Below are 16,716 nucleotides of genomic sequence, written 5' to 3'. Positions count from 1 at the left end.
ATTAGCAGTTTGAGATATGCATGATTAACATGACCTCTTGAGGGAATCCAGGAAGAAATATTTGATATTTTCTTAATTGCTGTTTGATTATCTGTGTGTGTGTGTGTGTGTGTGTGTGTGTGTGTGTGTGAGAGAGAGAGAGAGAGAGAGAGAGAGAAAGCCTGTGATTCCCAGAACAACAGATAAGTCATTGAGTGTTAGACACAGAAAAAGCCCCATTCAGCTCAATCTACCCATGCTGACCAAGATGTCCAGCTAAATTCGTTGCATATCCCTCTAAACCTTTCCTATCCACATTCTATCTGAATGCCTTTTAAACCTTGCCTCTACCACCTCCTCTAGCAGCTCAATCCACATACACTCTGTAGCCACTTTATGAGGTACATCTGTACACCTGCTGGTTAATGCAAATATCTAATCAGCCAGTCATGTGGCAGCAACTCAATACATAAAATCAAGGGGTTCAGTTGTTGTTCCGACCAAACATCAGACTGAGGAAGAAACGTGATCGAAGTGACTTTGTGGAGTGATTGTTGGTGCCAGATAGGGTGGTTTGAGTATCTAAGAGACTGCTGATTTTCACACACAACAGTCTCTAGAATTTACAGAAAATAATGCAAAAAAACCCCAAAAAAATCCAGTAAGAAGCAGTACAGTGGATGAAAATCCCTTGTTAATAAGAGGTCAGAAGAGAAAGGCCAGTTTGGTTCAAGGTGACAGGAATGTGACAGTAATTCAAATAACCACACGTTACAATAGTGGTGTGCAGAAGACCATCTCTGAACGCACAACACATTGAACCTTGAAGTGAATGGCTACCACAGCAGAAGACCACAAACATGCACACAGTTGCTACTTTGTTAGGTACACTAAGTAATAGCTGCCTCTTAGATTCAATCCCTCCCCTTTCATTTAGAACCTGCATCCTCTAGTTCTTGAATCCCAACCCTGCTTTCCCCTACTCATGCCCTCTTGCAAGATTACTGCTCAGCCTCCAAGCCCCTGTAACCCAACCCCTCAAGTCTTGACCCATCTTTGTAAATATTTTCTTCACCCTTTTTGAGAAGAGTTCAGAGGAGATGGGAAATATCTGCACGACGATTCGCGGGGATCATGGAATAGTTTCACTGGATCTTGTTCTGCCTATCATTTTCCTGTTTTAAAGGGTAACAAAGGCTCATAATGTCATCAAGAGACATTTACACACTTATTCAAGCCATCCATTAGTCAAGCCTCTAGCTCAGAATAGATTCTGGCATCTGATATGAACGCCCCTGTTTCCTGTGTCTTTTCAGTATTGCTGCCTACAGACAGAGGGTTTGAACACTTTTCATCTTTGGCAAAACATGCTTCAACAAACAAAATGCAGAACTGTATTTGTGTTGTACATTTTATAATGATTTCAGAGTGGCATTCTGAGATAGCAAAGCGATCATCTGACAGCATTTTCTAGATTAATAGTAAATCAGTACATTTTGGCCATATTTGTTTAGAACTTCCAATTTAGAACGGTATAGCACACTAAGGACCCTTCAGGCCATGATGTTGTGCTAACCTATATAGACCGACTCCACAATCAATCTCACCCTTCCCTCCTACACAGCCCATAACCCTCCTTTTTTCATTATCTGTGTACCTCTTTAAGAGTCTTTTAAGTGTCCCGAATGTGGTTGAGGCTGATGGCTTGAAGAGGAGTGGAGGAACATTTAGGAGAGATGCCAGTGGTGTGAAAAGCCTCCCTTTAACATCTCCCTTAAAGTTTCCTTCACTCACCTTAAACAGATGTCTTCTTGTAGTGACCATTATTGCCTTGGGAAAAAGGTGTTGGCTCTCCACTCTATCTAAGCCTCTCATAATCTTGTACTCCTCTATTAAGTTGTCTCTTATCTTCCATCACTCCAAAGGGAAAAGCCCTATCCCACTCAGGCTTTCCCCATAAGACATGCTCTCTAATCTAGCCAGCATCCTCGTGAATCTTCTCTGCACCCTCTCTAAAGCTTCCACTTCTCTCCCATAATGAGGAGACCAGAACTGAACACAATACTCTAAGTGTGGTCTAACCAGAGTTTTACAGAGCTGCAACATTACCTCATGGCTCTTGAACTCAATACACTGACTAATGAAGGCCAGTTTAAAACCATAAAACATAGGAGCAGAATTAGGCCATTTGGCCTATTGAATTTGCTCCACCATTCTACCATGGCTGATTTATAATCCCTCTTAACCCCATTTTCCTGTTTATTCTAACGTTTGGTGGGCAAACTCAATTCTCTATCCCACAGTTACCTGTAATGTTCTTTGAACGACAAAGGCATTCAGGCATTTAGTAATGGGTTCTAATTGCTGGAGGAATGAATAAGATGAAGGTGGCAGAGATTGTCATCAAAACGTCGGTTAAAATCAATATGTGTACCTGGCTGGAATCCTGAGAAGACTTTATTCATCATATACGCCGGGGAAGCACTAGATCTTTGTTGGGGGAACATTTGTCTCTGTAAACACAAGGAAATCTGCAGATGCTGGAATTTCAAGCAACACACATAAGAGTTGCTGGTGAACGCAGCAGGCCAGGCAGCATCTCTAGGAAGAGGTACAGTCAACGTTTCGGGCCGAGACCCTCCGTCAGATCCTGTCGAAATGTCGACTTTTATTTGTCTCTGTAATATCTTTCTCCTACTCTATGATTTGTAAATTTGTAAGGAGATAGCAGATATTTGTAGTAAGCACAAGGTTGTGACTGCAGGAGATTTTAATTTTCCACACATAGACTGGGAAATCCATTCTGTAAAAGGGCTGGATGGTTTGGAGTTTGTAAAATGTCTGCAAGATGGTCTTTTGCAGCAATACATAAAGGTACCAACTAGAGAAGGGGCAGTGTTGGATCTCCTATTAGGGAATGAAATAGGTCAGGTGACAGAGGTATGTGTTGGGGAGCACTTCGGGTCCAGTGATTACAATGCCATTAGTTTCAATATAGTTATGGAGAAGGATAGGACTGGACCCAGGGTTGAGATTTTTGATTGGAGAAAGGCTAACTTTGAGGAGATGCGAAAAGATTTAGAAGGAGTGGATTGGGACAATTTGTTTTATGGGAAGGATGTAATAGAGAAATGGAGGTCATTTAAAGGTGAAATTTTGAGGGTACAGCATCTTTATGTTCCTGTTAGGTTGAAAGGAAAGGTTAAAAGTTTGAGGGAGCCATGGTTTTCAAGGGATATTGGAAACTTGGTTCGGGAAAAAAGAGAGATCTACAATAAATATAGGCAGCTTGGAGTAAATGAGGTGCTCGAGGAATATAAAGGATGTACAAAGAATCTTAAGAAAGAAATTAGAAAAACTAAAAGAAGATATGAGGCTGCTTTGGCAAGCAAGGTGAAAATAAATCCAAAGTGCTTCTACAGTTATATTAATAGCAAAAGGGATAAAATTGGTCCCTTAGGGAATCAGAGTGGATGGCTATGCACGGAGCCAAAAGAGATGGAGAAGATATTGAACAATTTCTTTTCTTCGGTATTCACTAAGGAGAAGGATATTGAATTGTGTAAGGTAAAGGAAACAAGTAGGGTAGTTATGGAAAGTATGATGATTAAAGAAGAGGAAGTACTGGCACTTTTAAGGAATATAAAAGTGGATAAGTCTCCGGGTCCTGACAGGATATTCCCTAGGACCTTGAGAGAAGTAAGTGTGGAAATAGCAGGGGCTCTGACAGAAATATTTCAAATGTCATTAGAAACGGGGATGGTGCCGGAGGATTGGCGTGTTTCTCATGTTGTTCCATAGTTTAAAAAGGGTTCTAAGAGTAAACCTAGCAATTATCGGCTGATGAGTTTGACATCAGTGGTGGGTAATTTGATGGAAAGTATTCTTAGAGATGGTATATATAATTATCTGGATAGACAGGGTCTGATTAGAAACAGTCAACATGGATTTTTGTGTGGAATATCATGTTTGACAAATCTTATTGAATTTTTTGATGAGGTTACTAGGAAAGTTGACGAGGATAAAGTGGTGGATGTTGTCTATATGGACTTCAGTAAGGGTCTTGACAAGGTTCCACATGGAAGGTTAGTTAGGAAGGTTCAATCGTTAGGTATTAATATTGAAGTAGTAAAATGGATTCAGCAGTGGCTGGATGGGAGACGCCAGAGAGTAGTGGTGAATAACTGTTTGCCAGATTGGAGGACGGTGTCTAGTGGTGTGCCTCAGGAATCTGTACTGGGTCCAATGTTGTTTGTCATATATATTAATGATCTGGATGATGGGGTGGTAAATTGGATTAGTAAGTATGTAGATAATACTAAGATAGGTGGAGTTGTGGATAATGAAGCAGGTTTTCAAAGCTTGCAGAGAGATTTAGGCCAGTTAGAAGAGTGGGCTGAAAGATGGCAGATGGAGGTTGATGCTGATAAATGTGAGGTGCTACATTTTGGTAGGACTAATCAAAATAGGACATACATGGTCAATGGTAGGGCATTGAAGAATGCAGGAGAACAGAGGGACCTAGGAATAATGGTGCATAGTTCCCTGAAGGTGGAATCTCATGTGGATAGGGTGGTGAAGAAAGCTTTTGGTATGCTGGCCTTTATAAATCAGAGCATTGAGTATAGGAGTTGGGATGTAATGTTGAAATTGTATAAGGCATTGGTGAGGCCAAATTTGGAGTATTGTGTACAGTTCTGATCACTGAATTGTAGGAAACAAAATTGAGAGAGTACAGAGGAGATTTACCAGACTGTTACCTGGGTTTCATCTCCTAAATTACAGAGAAAGGTTGAACAAGTTGGGTCTTTATTCTTCGGAGCATAGAAGGTTGAGGGGGGATTTGATAGAGGTATTTAAAATTATGAGGGGGATTGATAGAGTTGACGTGGATAGGCTTTTTCTATTGAGAGTGGGGGAGATTCAAACAAGAGGATATGAGTTGAGAGTTAAAGGGCAAAAGTTTAGGGGTAACATGAGGGGGAACTTCTTTACTCAGAGAGTGGTAGCTGTGTGGAACGAGCTTCCAGCAGACGTGGTTGAGGTAGGTTCAATGTTGTCATTTAAAGTTAAATTGGATAGCTATATGGACAGGAAAGGAATGGAGGGATATGGGCTGAGTGCAGGTCGGTGGGACTAGGTGAGAGTAAAAGTTCGGCATGGTCTAGAAGGGCCGAGATGGCCTGTTTCCGTGCTGTAATTGTTATATGGTTATACGAATATCATGCTACCCTTTATTTCAACCCTAAACCCCCTCTTTTTCTCTTTCACCATTGTCATTGGACCTTGGGTTTTAAATCCCCCCACTTTCTTCTCTCCCACCATCGTCATTGGACTTTCCTTGGGTCCTAAACTTATGAACATCCTATACAGAACTTCTCACCTTTCCCCCTTCCTACATCAAAGTAAATTTATAAACAAAGTACATTTATGTCACTTTGAGATTCCTTTTCATGCAGGAATTTACAGGAAAATAAAGAAATATGATAGAGTTTATAAAAAACACTATACATAAAGTATGGCAAACGACCAATGTGCAAGGTGCAGTTTGTTGGGCATTGTGCGGTTCCTTATGGGCGCCATATATACACTCAGTGGCCACTTTATTAGTTTGCTCCTGGACTGAATGAAGTGGCAAATGAGTGCATGTTTGTGGTCTTCTGCTGCTGTAGCCCATTGACGTTTGATGTGTTGTGCATTCAGCGACGTTGTTCTGCACACCACTGTTGCAATATATGGTTATTTGAGTTACTGTCAAGGCATATTCACCCACAGAACTCCATTCTCTGTAAACTCTAGAGACTGTTGTGCATTAAAATCCCAGGAGATCAGCAGTTTTTGTTTTACTCAAACCACCCCATCTGGCACCAATTAGCATTCTGTGGTTAAAGTAACTTAGATCACATTTCTTCTCCATTCTGATGTTTAGTCTGAACAACAACTGAACCTCTTGACCATGTCTGCAAGCTTTTATGCATTGAGTTCCTGCCACATAACTGGCTGATTAGATATCCACATTAACGAGCAGGTACACAGGCGTACTTAATAATGTGGCCACGGAGTATAAATGTAAGTCAGTGTTATTGCTACAGGATGATGTGCTTAATCTTTCTTGCTACAGGATTGGAATGAACACTGCCACCTTCTTCTCTGCTTAGTTGATCAGATTAGCAGAATATGATAACATAAGTAGGTCATTCAAGCCCACAAAACCTCTCCAGTTGTTTTATTAGATCATGAGCTCTCTGTGACAACTCCTTTTGTACCATGTCACTGCACAGTAACAGCATTCTAGTGTTGCCCGGCACCTCACATTCCTACCTCCTGTCTATGAGAAAGTCTTCTGAACTCCCTGTTCATGATAGTCCACCTAGGCTTTGGAAATACGACCATAAGACAAAGGAGCAGAATTAGCTCCATCATGGATGATTTATTATCCCTCTTAATCCCATTCTTCTGTCTTCTCCTGTAACCTTTGACATCCAGGAACCTATCAACTTCCACTTTAAATATTGCCAATGATTTGGCCTCCACTGCTGTCTGTGACAACAAATTCCACAGATTCACCACCTTCTGGCTAAAAACATTACTCTTCATTTCTTTTCTAAAGGACATCCTTTTATTCTGAGGCTGTACCCTCCGGTTCTAGACTTCCCCACTATTGGAAACATCCTCTCTATGTCCACTCTATCCAGACCTCTCAATATTCAATAGGTTTCAATGGGTTCCCCCTCATTCTTCTAAATTCTGCCAAGCACAGGCCAGAGCCAGCAAAGGCTCCTCACTCAACCTTTGACCCATTCATAAGAGGAAGGAGATTCTGTTCAAACTGTAAACAACTCATATTAGATCACAGCTTGAGGACAGTATACATTTCTGATCACCAACATTACAGGAGAGGTGTGATCATACTGGTGAGAGGTGCAGAGGAGATTAACGAGGATGTTGCCAGAACTGAAAAATGGTGAAGATTGGACTGGGGTTATTGTCTTTGGAGACGTGGCTGAGGAGTGATTTAACATTATGAGAAGATTTGAGAAAGGAGATAGCAAGGATCCATTTCTTGTAGCAGAGGGCACAGATTTGAATTAATGAAAGGATTAGAGAGAAGATGACTAAAGGCCCCATATCTAAAATACGGATGTGTTGACATTGGAGAAGGTCCAGAGGAGGTTCATGAGAATGATTCCAGGAATGAAAGGGTTAACATATGAGGAGCATTTGATAATTCTGGGCCTGCACTCACTAGAGTTTAGACGAATGAGGGGGATCTCATTGAGACCTACCAAATATTGCAAGGCGTGGATGGAGTGGACGTAGAAAGGATGTTTCTGATATTGGGAGAGTCTAGGACCAGAGGGCATAGCTTTGGAATACAAAGGTGCCCGGTTAGATCAGAGATGAGGATAAATTTCTTTATACAAAATTATGAGAGACATAGATAAGGTGAATGCAAGGGTGAAAGGTGAAAGGTTTAAAGAGAACATGAGGGGCAGCTTCTTCAGTGAGAGGGTGGTGAGAGTGTGGAACGAGCTGCCAGGGCCAGTGGTGGATATAGGATTGATTTCAGCATTTAAGAGAAGCTTGGATGGTACATACCATCCAAAGAGAGGTTTGAGTGGAATATGAAGGGTTGTGGTCCAGGTGTATTTCGAGGGGACTAGGCACAGTCTAGATGAGTGATGAACCTATTTCTGTGCTGTAGTGTTCTATGTCTCTATGACTCTATAAAAAATTTTTGAAGAAATACATATTGAAAACTTCACCACAATTTTTCTCCCAAACAGATTCCTGAAGATCAGTCTTTGACCATCACAGGCAAGAGTCTTCTCAGTGAGGCAATGTAGAATGAATGGGTTTAAAAAACAGAACAAAACTCAGTCATTGTGAACATTTACTCTCTCTACTTAACAAGACGAGGAACCTTTCTCAGAAATGTAATGTAATGTGGTTGCTTGTTGGGCCCCGTCTGACACCACCTTCCAAGTACGCAAGGTTTACTACCAAGAAGAGCAAAGGCTGCAGGCACAGGGGAATACCACCACCCAAACATGTTTCTTTTTAGATATTAGCTTTATTTAACACATGCACGTTAAAACATAGTAACATACAGTTAAATACATCATTTTGCATCAATGACCAACAAAGTCCAAATATGTGCTGGAGCTGCCTCAAAGTGTCATCGTACTTCCAGCACCAGGATCTCATTTCCACAACTTCCTAATCCTAACCTGCACATCTTTGGAATGTGGGAAGAAACTGGAGCACCTGGAGGAAATCCATATAGTCATGGGGAGAACGCACAAACACCTGACAGACAGCGGCAGGAATTTAGCCCCGATCTTATAGCTGGAGTTGTAAAGCATTATGCTATTGTGCCATCCCTTCTTATTGTGGCACCTTCATCATTACTGGGTCAAAATTGTGGAATTTCTCCCACATACAACACTGTGGGAGCGCTTTCACCAGAAGGACAACTGCTGTTCAAGGAGGCTTCCCCAGTCAGACTGCAAGCCTCATCCCAAAGAATAAATTTAAAGCAGATTTGAGACTCTGTCTATGCTCCATTAATCTGTCTTTTTCTATTCTGCATCTGAGAGGTGAGACAAAGTATCATGCTGTGCACTGACAATATCAGAACCACAGTGCAGAGGAAGAGACAGCCTCAAGCCCACAACCAGAGTTTACTCATAATAATTCCAACAGAACATCGATGACTCGCCTGAGCACACCATTATCCAAACTAGGACCTCGCAATTCACTCTATTTGGCGTCCACTTAAATAATATGAGTAAGACAGAATCCCTGAGCCTATAAAAATAAACTTAACAAGCTTAAACAGAAAACACCAGGAGATCGCATCACAAAGAGTGAGTCTCTTGAGAAAAACATATGGAAGTTTAATTGATTAACTACTCCTGTTAAACAACAATTAACCAATTCAGATGCTCTTATAAACCTCAGAGCCCAATGCTCTCTGGCCTGAAAACTCATTACAAAAAGGGCATCTTGTCTCATAACAACCCACACAAAATGCTAGAGGAACTTAGCAGGTCAGGAAACTTCTGTGGAAATTAATAAACTGCCGATGTTTCAGGCTGAGACTCTTCATCAGGACTAAAAAGGAATGAGGAAGAAGCCAGAATAAGAAGGTGGAGAGTGGGAGGGGGAGTATAAACTGGCAGGTGAGACCAGGTGAGGGGGAAGGTGGGTGAAGAGCTGATAGGTGGAAGAGGTAAAGGATTGAAGAAGAAGGAATATAACAGGAGAGGAGAGTAAACCTAGGTTAAAAGGGAAGATAGAGAGGAACCAGAGAGAGGAGATGAGGAGATGAGCAGGTGAAGAGAAGGAAATTGAAAGATTTCTGCCTCCTTCCCTCCCAGTCCTGATGAAGGCTCTCAGCTCAAAACATCAATAGATGCTGCCTGACCTGCTGAGTTCCTCCAGCATTTTGTGTGTGCTCTGGATTTCCAGCATTTGCAGAACTTCTTGTGTTTATGACCCAGTCTCAAACAGTCTTGGATGGTTTGTAGGATCATGAGCAAACAAAGGAGTTCCTCTCCCCAAAAAGAAAAGTCTTCATTTTGTGGTGTTTTAGATACTTTGAGCTCATTAATTAAAACAGCTCTGAGGATATGAGGGTTATTTTCTCATCCATTAAGGTCCTAAACATGGCGTCTCAGCAAGGCTCCACTCTGCAATGCATTTCCTGTAGTTTTTGTCACTAATGTAACATGAAAGAACATGTAACCTGCTTGTGGACAAATGTCCTTCCCTATCTGCAAGCCAGTAACCCTTTCACCTCCAGCAGTATTCCTCACGGTCCTCGTTAAACTTCATACAGGGACAGCAGCAACACACACAGGAGCTGGAAGAACTCAGCCAGTCTGCCACTATCCGTGGAGGGAACTGGACAGTCAATGATTCAGGTCAAGGCTCTTCATCAGAACTAGTAATAAGGGGGAGACAGCCAGTATACAAAGTTGGGTGGGAGGAAGGAGAGTGGGATTGAAGCTGTGAGGTGACAAATGGAAGGGCTGAAGAAGATGGAATCTGATAAGAGAGGACAATAGACCATGGAATAAAGGTAAGGAGGTGGGGAAGGGAACCAGTGGGAGGAGTGTGTTACTGATGAGCAGATGGAAAGAGGGAGTAAGTCCCCTCCCTCACCCACCTATCACCTACCCCCCCACTCGGACCCATCTGTCACACTTCAATTCCTGTTCCTCTAAACTTCTTCTTATACTGGCTCTCTCCCTCTTTCTGCCCAGTCGAATGAAAGGTTTCAACCTGAAGCATCAACTGTCCAGTTCTCTCTACAGGTGTTGCCTGACCCACTGAGACCCCCCCCCCCATTATCTTGTATGTTGCCGCAGGGCTTTGCCTGTGTGGTGGTGAGAAGTGACCCACATGTCCTCTGTGTGTCTGTCTGGATGTCCAGCATCTGCCGTCTCTACACTGGGGCTCTGGATGTCCAGCATCTGCCGTCTCTACACTGGGGCTATGGTTGTCCAGCATCTGCAGTCTCTGCACTGGGGCTATGGTTGTCCAGCATCTGCTGTCTCTACACTGGGTGTCTGGATGTCCAGCATCTGCAGTCTCTACACTGGAGCACTGGATGTCCAGCATCTGCGGTCTCTACAGTGGAGCACTGGGTGTCCAGCATCTGCTGTCTCTACACTGGAGCACTGGACGTCCAGCATCTGCAGTCTCTACAGTGGGGCTCTGGGTGTCCAGCATCTGCTGTCTCTACACTGGAGCACTGGACGTCCAGCATCTGCAGTCTCTACACTGGGGCTCTGGGTGTCCAGCATCTGCTGTCTCTACACTGGAGCACTGGACGTCCAGCATCTGCAGTCTCTACACTGGAGCTCTGGGTGTCCAGCATCTGCTGTCTCTACACTGGAGCACTGGTTGTCCAGCATCTGCTGTCTCTACACTGGGGCTGTGGTTGTCCAGCATCTGCAGTCTCTACACTGGGGCTCTGGATGTCCAGCATCTGCTGTCTCTACACTGGAGCTCTGGTTGTCCAGCATCTGCTGTCTCTACACTGGGGCTCTGGTTGTCCAGCATCTGCAGCCTCTACACTGGAGCTCTGGTTGTCCAGCATCTGCTGTCTCTACACTGGGGCTCTGGTTGTCCAGCATCTGCTGTCTCTACAGTGGGGCTCTGGTTGTCCAGCATCTGCTGTCTCTACAGTGGGGCTCTGGTTGTTCAGCATCTGCAGCCTCTACACTGGGGCTGTGGTTGTCCAGCATCTGCAGTCTCTACACTGGAGCTCTGGTTGTCCAGCATCTGCAGTCTCTGCACTGGGGCTCTGGTTGTCCAGCATCTGCAGTCTCTACACTGGGGCTCTGGATGTCCAGCATCTGCTGTCTCTACACTGGAGCTCTGGTTGTCCAGCATCTGCTGTCTCTACAGTGGGGCTCTGGTTGTCCAGCATCTGCTGTCTCTACAGTGGGGCTCTGGTTGTTCAGCATCTGCAGCCTCTACACTGGGGCTGTGGTTGTCCAGCATCTGCAGTCTCTACACTGGAGCTCTGGTTGTCCAGCATCTGCAGTCTCTGCACTGGGGCTCTGGATGTCCAGCATCTGCAGTCTCTACACTGGGGCTCTGGATGTCCAGCATCTGCAGTCTCTACACTGGAGCTCTGGTTGTTCAGCATCTGCAGTCTCTACACTGGGGCTCTGGATGTCCAGCATCTGCAGTCTCTAAACTGGAGCTCTGGTTGTATCAGCAAAGTGAGAGCAATGTCCAGGAACCAAACAGTCTACAGAACATGGCGGACACAGCCCAGCCCAGTCCATCAAAGACAAAGCTCACCCCAGCACTGAGCACATATACTTGGAGCACTGCCACAAGGGAGGAGCATCCATCATCAAAGACCCCCACCATCCAGGCATAAGATGTAGTGAAATCACTCTTGTCGCAGAGAGCAGTGGAAAGTGCATTGAGAAGAGAGTTGGTACCTTTTTCGGATCCATGTTGAATTTCTTTCTGCCCGTGGCCATCAGCTTGTTCCTTTCTGCGATTTTACTAAATGGAAATAAACACAAATTTTACTAATAAAATCTAATAAAATGCAACTCAGCTCCTTATTCACCTAGACGTGGACAGCCTTTGGGGAAAACAGACCCAGAGAAAAAATTGGTCTAGCATGGTATGCATTACCAAGAAATGAGTGCCCAAGTAGGGTGTGGCAAAACCCACAAGTATCCTCTGCCAGGGCAATGCAGGCCATTCCCAGGGATGGAGAGGCACTGCTCTTTGCATCTTCTGGATGTGATGGCATCCCACACAGTGCGTGACAAGCTGCTCGACTGCTGACCTATCCCAGGCCCCCAGACTATGCTATCATTTTGACCACATGTAGAGGACCAGTATGTAGCTCCTTCAACACTTTAGCTCTCAGTTTGGATGGTCCAACAGCTCTCAATCCCCACATAAGGCAACCCCCATCAAGGGCAAGTTCATCTGTTGGCAAAAATGGGGAACTGGATATTCCAGCCATTTTGAGTTGCCATGTAGATGTGAGACAGTGTGGTATCTTTTCTGATTTCCCTTTGGATTTGTAATAGGGAGACAGTCAATTTGTATAATGAAGAATAGTCAAGAGGAGTGTCCTCTTTTCTAAATTTTTTGGGTTTTTTTTCTTTTCCATCTGCATTTCCATGATTAGTTGGTCCCCTTGAATTCAATCTTGTGATAGTGTACCCACAGTAAGTGATGTTTGGTTAAAAGAATTCACACTCATGCATTGTGCTCTGAGCCCATAACCCTCCATTTTGGAGCTGAGATGTTCCTTGTTATCCTTACAGGTAACAATGATGTCATCCAGGTTAATATGGATAGACCTGTGGCACCTGGTCCATAGTTTCTGCCACAGTGCAGGTGCAGATGCTACTCCAAAAATATCCCTATTATAGTAATAAAGCCCCTTGTGAGTTTTTATATTGAGAAACACTTTGGACTCTCCTTCCATTTCCATCTGTAGGTCTGCCTCAGCTCAGTCTACTTTGCTGAAGAGTTTCCCTCCGGAAAGGTTTGCAAAGATATCCTCTGTTCTGGGCAGAGAGTATTGATCTACTTTCATGCGATCTACTCCATGCGATCTAGCACAATGGCTACTTTACCACAAATAGTATAAGGAACCGAGTGGTCTTTTTAAAACTTGGGTGTGGCATTTTCATTTAACACTATTTTACCCTTGATATATTTGAGTTTTCCAAAGCCATCCTTGAACACTGCTGTGGCATCATCCAGCACCTTTCTTAAATCACTCTCAGTTGACTCTGTTGCAGGGGGTGTGGCATGCAAATTGTGGATAGATCTCCAGTCAAGTTGTAATTGTTTCAGCCAATCATGTCCCCACAATGCAGGCCCTCCTGTTTTTAACATTCCACAACTAAATGATCTCTCAGTGCATTATTAAGTCCATCACTGAACTGGCAATGCTCTTCAATTTAGGCACAAATGCTGCAATGGACTCTCCTGCCTTTTTATTCCACTTATGAAGCCATAAGTGTTCTGCAATCAACAATGGTTTCAGTTCTAAATGGTTCTGCATTACGTTCATGATATCAGCAAAGCTCATTTCGGCTGGTTTGGTTGGAGCAGTTAAGCTTTTAAGCAAACTGTATGTTCTTCCACTAATTGCACACAGTAGAACTAGCAAACACGAGGAGATCTGTAGATGCTGGAATTTCAAGCAACACACATACAAATGCTGGTGAACGCAGCAGGCCAGGCAGCATCTATAGGAAGAGGTACAGTCGACGTTTCGGGCTGAGACCCTTCATCAGGACTAACTGAAAGAAGAGATAGTAAGAGATTTGAAAGTAGGAGGGGGAAGGGAAGATCTGAAATGATAGGAGAGACAGGAGGGGGAGGGTTGGAGCTAAGAGCTGGAAAGTTGATTAGCAAAAGGGATATGAGAGGATCATGGGACAGGAGGCCCAGGGAGAAAGAAAGGGGGAGGGGGAAGCGCAGAGGATAGGCAAGGAGTATAGTGAAAACTAGCACTTGTTTTTCATTGGTTACTCCATTTGTTTCAAAATACTGCTCAATTCATTCAGTATACATGATCCAGTTATCTATTGTGCAATCAAACACATCTATAGTTCCAATGTAGCCAGCCATTTCTTCATTTTTTAAAATTTCTGATTATTATCACCTAGTTCTCTGTTTATGATCACATGAATTTCATCCATTTTCTGCCCTTTTTTAAACCAACCATCTCTCTCCCCTTGTGAAGAAACAATGTGCTGTGCTTCAACAGGTAGGTAGTCAACTCGGGTTCATTTTAAAACTTACTAGTTGCCATTGTTATGTTTTGTAATTCCGAAAATGAATCAAAAGAAATACATTTGAGAGCCCGGGATGACTCATGTACATTCAGTTTTACTCAGTGAGGTGAGCTCTCATGACTTAATAACGTTTGCCACTTATGTACTTTCACATATAAATTGCTGTGCATTTAATACTTCAGTAACACTTGAGTAATATTGTAGATATATTGTTGGATTAAGCATGTACTATTAAATTCACAACAGGAGTCCTTGATAATGGATGCTTCTTTCTTGTGACAGCACTCCTTGTAAATCTGCTCAATGGTGGAGAAGGTTTTTCCTCTGAAGGACTGGGCTGCATTCACCACTTTCTGTAGACTTTTCTGTTCCTGGGCATTGGTGTTTCTATATCAGGCTGTGAAGCAAGCAGTTAGGATACTCTCAACCATGCATCTGTGGAAGTTTGTCAAAGTTTTAGGTGGCATGCCATATCCACACAAACATTATTGTTCATGCTGTTGTTTTCTTCCATGGAATTTCCTCCAACCCCCTCAAAGATCACCCTGCTTACTCTAGTGTCTCTACCTTTTCCTTATGGCCTTGATATTGTTTCTCCATCGGGAATTTATCCAATTTCCCACGTGTTACAGAGAAGACAACAGTGGTGAAGGTGTTCTGAAGTTTTGCATTAGCAATAAGGAGAGGCTGGACAAACTTGGATTATTCTCCCCTAGCACCGAAAATCTAATGGAGGCTTATAGAATTATAAGAAGCACAGATAGAGTAGGTTGTAAAAGTTGTAAATATGTTCTTGTACATGACCCACAGTGCTTTCTTGGGCAGCTCTCTTGCAGCTAACATGGATGGAATGGGCCTAAAGGCCTCCTGATGTGGTAAATTCTCTATCATTGCATGACTCACAATGGGACAAATGACCTTCTTCTGCTCCCCCAGCAATTCTGTGCATTCCTTTCATGTGCTTGTTGAAATCTGATATGCTATTTATAGCAAGCTTTGTATTCTATCCAGAGATTGACTAAATTGGCTTCATTTGCAGCTGGATGCATCATTTCACTTTGCCCCCTCCCCCAGATCCCACCAGTTCACGTTTCCTTGAGTAGACTGAAAATCTATGAAATTCAGAGTCATAGAAAAGTACAATGCAGAAACAGGCTTTTCTATTGAAAAACATGCTGAACTGTTTAATCTGCCAAGTCCCATTGACCTGCACAGGGGCAATAGCCCTCCATACCCTTCCCATCCATGTACTTATGTAAACTTCTCTTAAGCACTGAATTCAAGCTCACATGCACCACTTGTACTGGCAGCACATTCCACACTCTCACAACCATCTGTGTGAAGTTTCCCCTCATGTTCCCCTTAAACTTTTCACCTTTCACCCTTAACCCATGACCTCTAGTTGTAGTCCCACCCAACCTCAGTGGAAAAACCTTATCTATATCCCTCATAATTTTGTATACCTCTATCAAATCTCCCCTCAATCTTCAACATTCCAAGGAATAAAGTCCTAACCTATTCAAGCTTTCCTTATAACTCAGGTCCTCCAGGCCTGGCAACATCTCCGTAAATTTTCACTCCAATACTTTGCTGAGGTTGCCTTCCTTAGTGTGTTATCTTTGTATCCAGTGTCCCAGTGACTCCTTCACATCAACCATTTTTACTTTTTATATTTTAGAGATACAGTACGTTAACAGGCCCTTCAGGCCCAATGAATCAGTTCCACCCAAATACACCCATGTGACCAATTAACCTACTAACCTGTACACCTTCGCAATGTGAGATAAGAGATTTTTTTTAGCGATATTAGTTTTATTTGTCACATGCGCCATTTGCATCAACGACCAACACAGTCCAAGGATGTGCAAAGGTCACCATGCTTCTGCCACCAGCATAGCATGCCCACAACTTACTAACCCTAACCCGTACATCATTTAGAATATGGGAGGAAACCAGAGCACCAGGAGAAAACCCACGCGGTCACGGGAGAATGTATAAATTCCTCACAGTCGGCTGTGTAATTCAATGTATTCCATTCCATAGATGCTGACTGATCCTCTGAGTTCCTCCAGGAGCTGGTGTGTATATATCTCTGGATTTCCAGCATCTGCAGAATCGCTTGTGTCCATTACCATTGTAATGTGCAATAAATGTAACATGGTTCATTTATTCATTCATGAGATGCAGAGACCATTGGCCATGCCAGCATTTACTGTCAATCCTGAATTACCCCTGACCCACGGAGGTAGTTACAAGTTAGCCACATTAGTGGATCATAGGCCAGACTCGGTAAAGAGGGCAGTTTCCTTTCTTGAAGTGAACCAGGTGTTTTTTTTATTGTCTAGTGATTTAATTACATTTACACCCAAACCTCAATAAATAGGAAGGACTATATTTATTTATTTTGTTTATAGAGATATAGCATATCTAG

At 43.1% G+C, this 16,716-nt stretch overlaps 1 protein-coding gene across 4 annotated transcripts in view; it reads right to left on the bottom strand.

Annotated features, from left to right (window-relative positions):
• The window catches only part of LOC140205020 (cytohesin-3-like), a 104,239-nt gene that overhangs the window by 33,817 nt on the left and 53,706 nt on the right, over nt 1-16,716 (bottom strand). For all 4 annotated transcript variants that reach the window (XM_072272090.1, XM_072272093.1, XM_072272092.1 and 1 more), the window contains exon 4: nt 11,949-12,015. In XM_072272090.1, the coding sequence (XP_072128191.1) occupies nt 11,949-12,015 (67 nt within the window). The remainder of the gene's footprint in view (nt 1-11,948; nt 12,016-16,716) is intronic.

Source organism: Mobula birostris, chromosome 11 (genome assembly GCF_030028105.1).
Source record: "Mobula birostris isolate sMobBir1 chromosome 11, sMobBir1.hap1, whole genome shotgun sequence".
Lineage (NCBI taxonomy): Eukaryota > Metazoa > Chordata > Chondrichthyes > Myliobatiformes > Myliobatidae > Mobula > Mobula birostris.
This window is presented reverse-complemented; position numbering and strand designations above follow the sequence as displayed.